This window comes from Zootermopsis nevadensis, unplaced genomic scaffold, assembly GCF_977971745.1.
Source record: "Zootermopsis nevadensis isolate Lab colony 2312 unplaced genomic scaffold, Znev_1.0 Znev_ptg000012l, whole genome shotgun sequence".
Classification (NCBI taxonomy): domain Eukaryota; kingdom Metazoa; phylum Arthropoda; class Insecta; order Blattodea; family Termopsidae; genus Zootermopsis; species Zootermopsis nevadensis.
The window spans coordinates 15,817,489-15,830,390 of NW_028259144.1; the positions used below are offsets into that span (position 1 = coordinate 15,817,489).

General features: G+C 35.7%; 1 protein-coding gene across 8 annotated transcripts; it reads left to right on the top strand.

Annotated features, from left to right (window-relative positions):
• The first annotated feature begins 112 nt into the window (after positions 1 to 112).
• Positions 113 to 10,212, top strand: grsm (probable aminopeptidase NPEPL1 granny smith protein). 8 transcript variants are annotated; one of them, XM_087348132.1, is made up of 10 exons: positions 113 to 293; positions 1,988 to 2,154; positions 2,239 to 2,421; positions 3,393 to 3,698; positions 4,354 to 4,578; positions 4,678 to 4,856; positions 5,887 to 6,010; positions 6,515 to 6,691; positions 7,716 to 7,826; positions 7,914 to 10,212. In XM_087348132.1, exons 2-10 carry the CDS (start codon positions 2,005 to 2,007, stop codon positions 8,061 to 8,063), a joined length of 1,605 nt encoding a protein of 534 aa, XP_087204258.1. In that variant the 5' UTR covers positions 113 to 293; positions 1,988 to 2,004; the 3' UTR covers positions 8,064 to 10,212. The 8 variants fall into 8 exon arrangements, with proteins under 8 accessions (XP_087204258.1, XP_021916677.1, XP_087204259.1 ...); XM_022060985.2 differs by having other exon boundaries at positions 175 to 293; positions 1,982 to 2,154; XM_087348133.1 differs by lacking the exon at positions 113 to 293 and adding an exon at positions 296 to 374 and having other exon boundaries at positions 1,982 to 2,154.
• The last annotated feature ends 2,690 nt before the right edge of the window (positions 10,213 to 12,902 follow it).

Here is a 12,902-nt window from a genome sequence, read left to right on the forward strand (position 1 = left end):
TGACAACTCGCTCCCACCAAATGTCTAGCTTGAGAATGAGTAGGAACTTCGCCCTCAAGTGACTACATGGCGTGTAGCGGCATAGCTTTACTGTTTACCTATTTATGACATCTCACAGCACATACACGCACAAAAATGCGTCAATCTCTCCCAGCGATACTGAAACATTAGGCGACATCTATTGGGAACCCTACAAATGACACGCACGTACTTTATTGCTTTGTAGTAAGCCTTCCCTTCAAGGTGTCGCTAAACGTTGTGAGAAACGTGAAAGCTTAATATTGGTTTAAAAAGTATGAATCACATACAATCATTTATTTAATATCAGTTCCACTTCATTACCAGTGCTTTGTGTATTGTTGGTGTTCATTGAGGTTGCTCTAATATACAATGTTTTGCTTTGAGTTTTAGGAATTTCATTACTGAAATGGGGGCTTATGGAGGATTTAAATTGTGTGGGACAAGTGACTTACAAAACATGCTTTTGGGTGCACATAATTTGGCTTTGTGTTTGAAAATTTAATATTGATGATTTTTGTTTGTAAAAGTTTGAGACATTTGATTTATTATGATATAGTTATGTTCAGCATTGTTCATTCTCACAGGTGTATTTGATTTGTACCTCCTTTCTTCAGGTGATTATTTGTCACTGAATAAAAATATTGTTATTGATTTGAAATTCTAAGCTTTCTGGCACTGGCAAGAATTGAACTCAGAATCCTTTGAATAACAAACTTTTCTGCTGCCACTTGACCACTGTGTCCACCAAGAAGTAGCTCTTTTACACTGTAACTTATGTTTGTGTATGTGTTTGTTTATAATTGAATGGTTAATTTTTGTGCTGAAGCACAAGGAGGTATATATAATTTCCATCCAAGCATGGTTAGCTTACAGCCTGGTCTTCTGTATTTTATTTCCAGTCTTCTACTGATCATGTTATCTCCTTTGTGGATTTTTGCATTATCCCATTGTGTTTGACAGACCTCATTCTAAGTGTACTGTTTCTTCTTTTGATCTTGTGTGTTATTATGTTTGAGTTCAATGATTCAGGTTTGGACTGATATTCTAATTTTGTCTTTTTCTTCCACCAAATTCTGATTTTTTTATAATTATAAAAATATTTGAGATTTGTTTTATTTTGGTAGAACATCTGGTGTAAAAATCTCAAAGGAGGCATAATTAGGCATTTTATTGTAAAGATATGTTGAAAAAATGTGTTCAATTGATGAAAGTTAAACATAATTTAGGCATGTCTTAATTTGCAGTAATTGTTCTGGTTGCTCCTTAATGATTTAGTAAAAGTAAGCAAAATTCCGGTCAACATGAAAGATTCAATCCCAAGAGATGAATATCAGACTTGTTTAGGTACATAAAACAAAACAACAGTATATGCATGTTTTAGCCATATTATTTTAACTTTGTCAATAAAACGAATTTGTTATAAAGTTTTGTAAGTCCAACTTTATACTTGTATCCCAACTACAATTTTTATTTGTTTTCTCTATATCCCTGGAAACAAATAATAAAACTGCTCAATTATACTACCTCCATAACAACCTGAAATTTGTATTGTATATTTAATCTCAATAACTTGTTTACTCACCCAGTAAGAATAAAATTTATCCCATTGGAATGCATTATTGTAGTTTTTCTTTGGAAGCAGTGAAAATTGATGATAATAGGAGTGGTTAGGAGAGGAAGATTAAGAAAATATAATTGTCTACGAGAATTTATTTAAATGTAGTAATCTTTAAGTAGAAAATTTAAAATCGAAACATTCTATAAAAATTATAGAATTTGTTTGGTATCTGAACAACAACGCTTTTGATTTAAGTGTCTGAAGTATCTAAGACATGGAAAAGAGAAACATTTAATTTATGCATTATCCTCATCTATTTGGATGTTGGGAACATTGCTCTTGTTTTATCCTTACATTTGTTGATTCTGCAAGAATTATATACCTTTTAAAATATTCCTTCAGTTTCAGATTGAGAGATCACAATTATGCCTTCAGCGAAGCTTCAATTTCTGGGCTCACTGACACAAACAGATCCACATCTTCATCCAGTAGTTATAATTGGCCAAGTGAAAAACTTGGCAAAAATTAAATTCAGTGACATTAAAATGAAACTTGAGCCCCGAATTACTGAAGAGGTTTGTAGTCAATGCACCTGAATTAGCAATTAAAAAGCAACATGAATTTTCACAGTTTTAATTTTTATTGTTTTTATTTTATAGGTGTACCTAAATGCTCTGGCAAGTCTGCAGCCATCTCCAACAGACACTTGTTCCTTATATCTTAATTTGGCAACACTGGCAGCATTGCCTGTGAATTGCAGTCGACACAATACTCCCTCTCGTGCACATGCTATCACCAAGATTGTGAAGAGCACCACAGTTGGGGCAGATGAATCAGTTGTGGTATGATACCTGATTTTACAGTGCAACAATTTTTGAAATGGTCAAATTATAGCATATGAGCTTGGGTAACTAAAAAAGGTTTTGTCTTGAAACACAATGGTGAGACAAGGGAATTCTCTTAATATTTGTATTGACAGTGCCATTAAAGAATAGAAGGATAAAATTTACAGATTTTGTTATTGGTGGATTGTGTTGAAGTGCGCTTTATTTTAATTTCATCAAGCATTTTGTGACCTACTGAAAATAGCACATTTATTGTTGGCTGTCTTCTGGGTTGTAGCTCTATTTCATCTGGTAGAAGCTTACCATCATCACCCTGATGATGGAGGCAGTTAGGACCTCTGAAATTTTGGTAAACTCTTGCCAGACTACACAGCACTAGAACTCAGAAGACAGTCATCTTCAGACTCACCAATGTGAAAACCTCAAGTCCTTTTCACATTTATTATGCAATTAATGGAAGATCAGCATTAACAATAGAATCAGAGGCAAGAATGTGTCATCAACGTACCAGCAATGACATGTTCTGATCTGGCTTTATGGACCAGAGAGACTTGATGACCTGTTGGACAATCTTAACAACATAGACAGCAACATCCATTTTCTTATGGAGATAGAGAAAGATGGCCACCTCTTTGTCTTAGTTATTGTCTACAGGGGACTTGATGGTTTCTTGGTTCTTACAGTTTATAGGAAGGCAACAAACAGAAACCTATGTATGAATGATGAGTTGCACCATCATCCTGACATTAAATGTTCTGTGCTGTCAGTCTTGCCATGCACTACAACCAGACCAGCTTTTGCTTTTAACATGTGAATATAATGTATTCAGTTGCTAATATTCTTGCTTTCTTATCATATTTGCAGAGATCTCTTTTGTAAATGCTATTCAGTTTTTATGAATCAGTCTGCTGCTTCTTACATAGACTTTAGCACAAGGCTTGGCTGTAACTGAAGCTGTTTGGTTTCAGATTGTCTGTGAACGCCGTGATGTTCTCGCATCTGCATGTGCTGTGGCCCGAGCATACCCTCTGTTTTCACGTAAGACCTCCAGCAATCCATCTCAGACCTCAAATACAACTGTGAGGGTAGAGTTCTTGTTGGTTCCTAGTTCAGAATGTGAAGGAGCTGGGGAAAGCAATGGAAATGTAGAAGAGAAGCTGATGCTGTCTTCAGAGGATCTGCAGTGCTTGGAAAGTGCATGTACTGGTGTAAGGCTTGCTGCGAGGATCGTTGATGCACCATGCAGTGAAATGAATGTTGATCACTTCTTACAGGTACATTGAATACACCACTCAACACCTGACCCTTATCCTACAGAAATTCCCCACTTGCACAAATGAAATGAGACATTTCTATGAATGTTTATTTTTAGTTCAATATTATGAGGCTTATCCAAATGAAACCCATTCAATAGAAGCTGTTACAAACATTTCGCTTAGGCACTGTGTCAGGTATCCCATTGATGTATCAACCAATGGATCTCTACAATGTACTCCCTGGCTGTCTGCTGGAACCACTATACTACCATAGACTTGTGACCATCGCTAAGCATTTGTATGATCCACTGGATGTACCTTGTTATGTCTCAGGGGTCACATAATTTTTGAGTGCTATGACATGGTTGTGCCTCATTGTTCCCTGCTACCCTGAATGGAACTTCTGATGCCATTCCATCTCCATTGTGTTTGTGAAACATTTTCATACACAGCAACTTAACCTAGATGTATTGCTGTGTTCCACATATTACATCACTCTTGATTTAATCACTTAACAATGTTACATAAGTTAACATTGTTAAAGCTTCTAATTATGCAGTTTTCTCCATTCTCCTATTCAAAAACCTGAATGCTTATTCTTCCCACATAGAATCCACATAATACAATAGTGTTAACGTATCAAACAATGTTTTCAACTTGGTTTGCTTATCAGGAGATAAGAGACATTGCTGATACTCTGGGGGTGTCATCAACTATCATCCAAGGAGAAGACCTAAGATTGCAAGGTTTCGGGGGTATTTACGGTGTAGGAAAAGCAGCTGCTGTTGCCCCAGCTTTAGCAGTGCTGTCCTATACACCTGAAGGAGCAACTCAGACTGTTGCTTGGGTTGGAAAAGGAATTGTGTATGACACTGGAGGACTCAGCATCAAAGCTAAGGTAAGACATTTCTAGAGATATATGTGTTAACTCTACAGTTTCTTGTATTTCTTGAAGTAGGTATATGAAAATCCTATCCTTGCTGAATTTGATGTACAGACAGCAATGCCGGGGATGAAGCGGGACTGTGGTGGGGCAGCGGCTGTTCTTGGCGCGTTCTACACGGCAGTTCGGCAAGGATTCACCCAGAACTTGCATGCAGTCTTTTGCTTAGCAGAAAATGCTGTTGGTCCATATGCAACCAGACCAGATGACATCCATGTATTACACTCTGGCAGGTAAGGGGAAGTAATATGCTGAAAGCCTGCTCGCACTTGTCAATTTTCAACCATTCAGTCTAAGTACACAGGTCTAATGTTTCACTGGAAAGAGTTGAGAGTTCACACTCATAGATCACTACAAATGTCCTCAGAAAGTCAGCATGCAAAACTGCATTTTTACTGTAAAAAGGTGAAACATTTACATGATAGATGGAGGATGGGCAGAAGCCTGTCACCATTTAGTGATTGTGGGGAAAATCAAGTTTTTGTAGCCATAACCAGATAACAAACAGTTTTTCCATTGTCATTTAGCAATGCATTATTTTTATTATGTGTAAACCTTTAGGCTCTACATGAGATATCAGTGCACAGTAGGGGCAAAATACAGAAAAGAAAAAGTATACAGTTTCAAGAATTCTAAAATAACATGTATCAGAGAAAGAAGAAAGGGAAACCATTCTCCAGCACAAAATGTTATAGGAACAAAATGAAAACATATTGATGATTCTGATGATGAATTTTTTTGTGCTAAAATATAAATTAATTTTTAAGGGTGTAAGACACATCATTGAAATAAATTGGATATTTAAGTTTTTGATGGAGAAATGTGGAAACAAAAACTGTTGATAGAAACAGTGACTTTCATGAAATGAGACATGATATAAGCTATACCTGCATACTTCCCCCCCCCCCCCCCCCCCCACATCACCTTTCTTATGTATTTTAATATAAAATAATTCTACTTTTAGTTCAGGCACAAGGCGATGCACAAAAATATTTTGGTACAGCTTTTATTAGGATCTTGATGATTAGGGGAAGCAATGCAATGTGCAAAAGCACTGAGACATGTTTGTTGGGAGAGTCACTTGAATATGTTTACAGATACAGTTTCTGTGCTTTATCAGATTGTTGTGGGCATTAATTCTTGCAGACTGTTTCCAGTTTATGACTTATCTTTCTGATAATGTGGTCAGTGGTGAGACCTGTCTTGCTTTGCATTTTTGTGGCATTAGTTTAAAATCCCTGTAGTTATTTCACAATGTTCCAGAACTGTGGAAATCAACAACACAGATGCAGAAGGTCGTCTTGTATTGGCTGATGGAGTTTCCTATGCACAGAAAGACTTGAAGGCCAACATCATATTGGACATTGCCACACTCACAGGGGCACAGGTGAATGTTTGTTGGGGTATAATTTCAAAGACCTGTGGAGGAAATTTCTTCTCACTTAAACATGATGGATAAATGTTACATACCTCACCAGACACAATAATGTATCATGACAATTCATAGAATTCCTAATATATGCTGTAGGTTAGTTCATGATTTTATTTCAACTACTGAATTTCCCTAGTGTCAAGCAGTAGATGTTAGGATGATCCTTAATGGTAATATTGGAAGCAAAGTTGAGGAAAATAATTCTCTGGACATAAAATTTTTGCAGTGAAAATTTGTAAAATTCATTAAGTTTCTTCAGGAGAATTATACAAGGATATACTGTTTGAGTAATACAATTATTTTTCCTCAAAATATACAATCATACAGGATGGTTTCATCTTTAACCACAGTCATCTTATAGTCAGGTAAATATAGTATTAAGCTGCAATAAGTGGATTTTTAAAATCTGAATACAGACTCTTTTACTTTGAAAGACTTTGTAATTTAAATCCTTTATAGGGCATCAGCACAGGGAAATATCATGGAGCTGTTCTTACCAATAGTGAGCAGTGGGAAGAAGCAGCTGTCCTGGCAAGCAGGTTATCGGGTGACCTTCTGTTCCCTATCCCTTATTGCCCTGAGCTACAGTTCAGTGAATTTGCTTCTGCAGTTGCCGACATGAAGAACTCTGTTGCTGTGAGTAGCTTGGAATTAAAGAACAGAGTTAAGAGATAAAACAAGAGCATTAGAGAGCAGTACAAATTATGTGGTGGGGTAAGGAAAGATGTACACACACACACAGGGAGACTGAAAAATTTACATGATAACAAGTAAAATGTTTGATATTTAAGCTTCTTCTGTATAGTTAATCTCTATTGTACAATGTAAGTTTTCTCTTTTGTATAATTAATATAGATTTATTCTGTGTCCGAGTTCTCAGACATGACCTAAAAATATTTCTCCATAACAAAGTTCCTAATTTTTGACACTTTCATACTGTATTTTCAGGTATATTTACTCTGTATTTCCTTGTCATATTTCATCATCCTAGTTGCATCAGTTTATTAGTTACTACCATGAAATGGCTGAACATAGATTCCATTGAGTTACCACATTATTTTTCATATTACAAAAATATTGTCTTAAACAATTTTATAAGGTCTTTTACCATACAAAATGCCATAATATAACAGAGTGACATTAGTGTCACACATCATAGGTCTTTATGACTGTCCATATTGGTATTATAATGGTAGGGAATTAAAACTGTAATAAGGTGGGTTAACTTTCACTAGTATGATGTCCTTACAAAGGTATGTAAAAATCTATCAGAAATTGTTTTTCTTTACAATTCTCGTTAGTTCTTGTCAGTCACTTTCACACACTAAACAGTTGATAGTTTATTCTTGTGAACTACATGTTGCAGCCAAATATGGCCACCATCAGTTTCAAATACACATTCAAAGTCATTGCATTAGGACAGTTGCTATTAATTCTCCCAGTGTTGTTTCAGATAATGATAAAATTGTAGATTAAAACTAGTAAAGATCATTTTCTTTTAAAATTAGTTAAAACAATTAAGAAGTTGTCATCATAATTTGATGAGTCCAGGTGTGTTTGTATTCTGAGCTGTTTGTCTTGTAGTGCATCATTGTAGAATGTGCTTGAAGGAAGATCCTACATACTTGGTTAATAGTACTGATATTTTTTTTCTGGATAGGACCGAAGTAATGCTCAGTCATCTTGTGCTGGCCTGTTCATTGGATCACACTTGGGATTTGATTTCCAAGGCATTTGGATTCACGTGGATATGGCCTTTCCTGCTTATATTGTGAGTATGTTATGGTATTATGTGTGACAGCTTTTGAATTTGTGCTGAAATTATAATGACAGTAATGTATCATCTTCTTATTTGTAGGGAGAGCGTGCTACAGGGTTTGGAGTTGCACTATTGGCCACACTGTTCGGGAAATATTCTCAAGACCGACTCCTGCGAAGTCTTGGTCCAGAACTGAAATGCAGTGGATCAGAAATTCAAAATGCTTGTAAGAAAATTAAGCGAAATTGACAAAGGAATTCCTTTCAATAACTCTTTCAGTTGATAGAATGCTTACATAGTTGAATGAGAAGGTGGGTACATGAGAATTTTAAATTAATTAGGTACTTTGGGGTTCAGAGGTGGTACAAAAATAGCAGAGGAACTTTCATCTTCATGGAAAAGTGAACAGACATTAAAGCTGTGGTAATCAGAAAATATTTTACCTTTGATATTCATGAAATGAAGATACTAGTAACAGTTTTGGATTCCATTGACAGGTTAGTTGCAAGCGTTTCTTTTTGGAACTGAATGCCAGTTCTCATGCTTGGGGTGAAAGAAAGGTTACCCAGTTTGGTAGCAGTTACGCCTTTCTGGTGCCAAATAAGAAGGCTCTAGAAGAATTACCAGATTTTTGTAGAATGTGTTGATTTTTTATTTTTACATATACTGTTTGTGTGTTTATATATATGAAATACATGCAGTAGGAAACCAGGGTGTAAGCCAAACTCAGCAGAATGTTACCAGCATTCTTAAACACTCATGGACACAGATGGCATTGTTTAATATAAATTTGTTTGGAAATATTATATATAAATTTGAATTAAACCATTTGCATTTCAAAGTGCAAATTAGGCAAGTTCTTATGAACCTCCAGAGTGACACACACAGACACAGAACTCTTCATTAACAGCTTGGAAATTTCTGCAGTACTTTGTAAACTGTTGTAAATCAAATTCTCCATAGTGCATAAGTATAAGGCAGTATCATGTAGCTCTGCTTACCAATCCTGAGTTAAGGAACTGAGATTTGGTCACAGTAATTACAAAGGACTTGCTCTAGATATTACTCATTTTCAGTTAAAAACTAGCAACTGTACATGTGAAGAGTCCAATATGGCTGATAATTTTCATTAAGTTTAATAATATTGCTGTTCCTTGCTAAATTTCATTAACCCTTCAAGCTGGTAGCTGATAGTGAGAAGGCTCCTTTATCAAAGGTATCCAAAGTACTTACTGGCCATTTGCAGATACCAAGACAGAACATCATTGAACCACAAGACCTTGAAACATTGTACTTCCCATTTCTTCTATCTGTTTGTTCATACATGTGACTGCACACAAGTCATTTCTTTTGTTTCTTCTGATGTCAACACTGTATCAACCAGTAAGCAACATGACACATACTAGCCTTTCATGCAGTCAAAATTTCTAATAAAAAAAAAGATGTTTCACAGGAACCTGATAACAGAAACATTAGAATTTTTATAGTGGGAGTAAATAAGATACTGATGAAGATGATGAGTGTTGTGGTTGAAAAACCATCAGATAATGAGGAAAGTGAAGCTGATATTGCAAGTGATGCAGAAGATAAGTTAATGAGCAATTTGCTGTTGAAACAACCATGATTGGAGAATGATTAGAAATGGGAAAAATTTCACAATTCATATGTCACAAATTTCTTACTGAGGCCATTTAAACATTGTTAACTTAGTGGATGTTTAAATACCAACTTGAAGGGTAAAATGAACACTGTGCTTCCAGAACCTAAAGGTTTAGCAGCATGAATATCAGAGCCTGTCATTGGGCATAATAACAAAAACAATTTGAGAAACAGTTTTAGAAAGTAGATAGGAGGATACCAATTTTTAAACTAAATAGCAATTTTTACTTTTAACTTTCAGCAATACTGGACTAGCACTTCTTACAAAACTCCAAATTTGAACTCAAAGTATTCACATTATATTTATAGTTGTGGATTCTTAATAAAATTCAACAACAAAATTATTCTGTAGTCCCATATTATTTGTGGGTCAAAATTAATTTTAAGATTATCTCATCTAATATTTACTGGATCAAAAAATTTCAAGTAAATGTGTGTATGAGCACCTCTTCAAATATGTCAGCAGTATGGAAATTTCCCAATAATTTGCACATACAAAGGGCTTTATTCATTGACCTTTATAGCTTAGTGTTCATGCCCTCAGTTTTCATGTACTGATACTGCTTCTTATGCTCACTTTTAAAGCCTTATTCTAAAAAGAGTAGTGCCATAGGTAGAAGATAAATATTGGGACATAGCCCAAACTCATGCAAATTAAAAAGTTCTAAAACTATACTTAAAACTGTTGAAATGCATGTAAGTGTGGTTGAATAATAACAATTATTGGGTTAATAGTTTACATTTGTTTGCTAATACTTTTATTTACCATTTTTAAACATGCCTGGAAATAGTTTTTCCACTTTGGCCACTAGATCACAGCACCACAGTGTCTACCTCATGACTTTCCTCATCATAATTTTATCTCCATTCCTAGGATACTCAAGGGTACAATTTTGAGGTCAAGCAGAACAGCACAACCTCCACTTCAAATTTCATCCAGATGTATCCAATAGTTCTTGAGTTGAATTGACTGGACGGACACGACCAGCCCATAATGTGTTCTTGCTATGCACTTTGTGCAAAGAATGGCTAATACTTCAAGCTGTATCTGTATTACCTGTTGCATGCTATTGTATTATCAGTAGATGCTTGGATATTTTATGTTGTGAAGCAGTGAACATCTGCAGTATGGTCAGAGAATCTGAAATCCTGAAAAATGTGTGAACTAGGAGATTCCACTTCCTCCCCCTGTTCATAGGAAAAATCTCTTCCCCTTCTGCCAAGTCACATTTTCTCACTTCTGCTGCCAGTCACTTTTCAGTCTCACTGTTGTAAAAAGTAACATGATTAAGTGATACACAGAAGATGATGTAACAACATCCCAAACACAGTGGAGAAAGGAATGATACAATGTAACAGTAAACACATTAATTTTTCTGTGCATAGTAAAACCATCATAAGATCCAGTGTGAGTACAATCTGGTAACTCAGCTTACCCTAACAGTACTGGCTGTGAAATTGTAACACTGACCCTTGCCATGGTTTTAGATACATTGGTCCTCTAGTTATCTTACATTTTATATGTATTTGGGAGCACCTCACTCATCCAGGTGGAGGACCTACAAAAGACAATGAGAGCTACTAACTAGTTAATTCTGGGAGTAGAACTGGAATGTCTAGCACTGCTAATGCATTCCATTAATGGACCCATTATCCACAACTTTAATTTTAATGATCCTCTAATTTCATCTGTACACATTTCTTATTTTTCTCATTTCAGTTATGTCTCTGGCCTTGCATAATCTCCTGGATTTCTCAGTAAATGCCTTCCAAATGCCTCATAATTCATTAAATCTTTAGCACTGATTTGTGTAAGGTTAGTAGCAGAAGTATGGAAGTGCATCATACATGAATACGTAAAGCACACACAATATCAATTCTATAATGAAAACTGAAACCTTTACTATAGCTTACGAATATATTCTTTGGAAACCCTCTTTTACAATTGGGTTGCCCAAAATAAAAGATAAATTTGTAGTAGTATTACTCATGCGGAAATTTTTAAATGTCACTTGATGATGTCCAGCAAGGAGTGACATTCATTAATCTATAAGGAAAGTGACAACATATCAGATAATGTTGATAAAGATATAACCAGAATATAAGTTTATCTCTGCCAGAATATGTTTTATGGTATATATAACTTACTAATGATACAATCAATGTGCTGTTGAAACTGCTGGAGTCCAAGACTGCTGCTTCGGTCACTTGCTAATCACACAGTAACCTCCAACTATTAATAAACACATAAATGAAAGAGTAAATGTTGAACACTTGTCACATGTGGCATGGTGCAGTACTGTATGTATGTCTGTATACACTGAACTTCAATACTTTTTTGTACAATGTTACAAGTTCATGCATATGTGTCTAACATACAGAAGTCATTCCATTTCTAATGATCATGGAAAATGATGCAAAAAAAGTTTCATTCATACTCATTTCCTCTTATTGACTAACCAGTCTGCCAACACCCTAATAACAATCATGAACATTGCTGTGGTAAACTCAAGGTAAAAGGACAACAACCTTCAAATTGTCATGTCAAGGCATCAAGAGTACACCTAACTAACTAGATGGCTTACGCAACCCAAAGGTTCATCACTGAATTAACTAAAAAGCCTGCCACGGGTCCCTGTCCTGGGCCAGCAAAATCCAATCACCTTCAACTCCCATAGATCCCGCCTGATATTTTCCTCCCATCTATGTGTAGATCTCCCCCAGCAGTCCCCTCCCTCAGGCTTCCCAATCAATACCCAGTGCACACCTCTTGTCCCATCCATGCATGCTACATGCCCTGCCCATCTCATTCTTCTTGACTTAATCACCCTGACGGGAGGAATATAAATTTTTAAGCTCATCATTATGCAGTTTTCTCCAGACCCCATTGTCTTCTCTCATGGGCCCAAATATCCTCCTCAACACCCTATTCTCAAACACCTGCAATCTATGTTCCTCCCTGAGAGTAAGGGACCATGTTTTGCACCCATACAAAACAACACTCAAGAATATACCTAGCTATATAAATGATCTAAAAATAATCCAGAACAGATATGAGCTTTAAACAGATCTGTTGTTGATATTTGCATGGTTTGACAAAAAATATGTACGTATTTGCAGTTACTGATACTGTAGACACATTGGCACAACATAAGAAGTAAGGTTAATTGATGAAATACAATCCAAACTTGATACAGGTATTGAAATCTTGCAAGGCTGATGAAAGAGAAAAACTAAAGATAATATCTAACTAATGTAATTATTTGCAAATTTTTTAAAATGCTACATTTCTGCACAAACTGCATGATGAGTGAGTTTCTATCTTAATAAAGAAATTAGCAGGTAAGGGTGAATCATCAAACCACTCTGGTCCCATAGGGCTCTAGGAAGAACCCACAATTACATAAGATAACATGTGCAACAAAATTA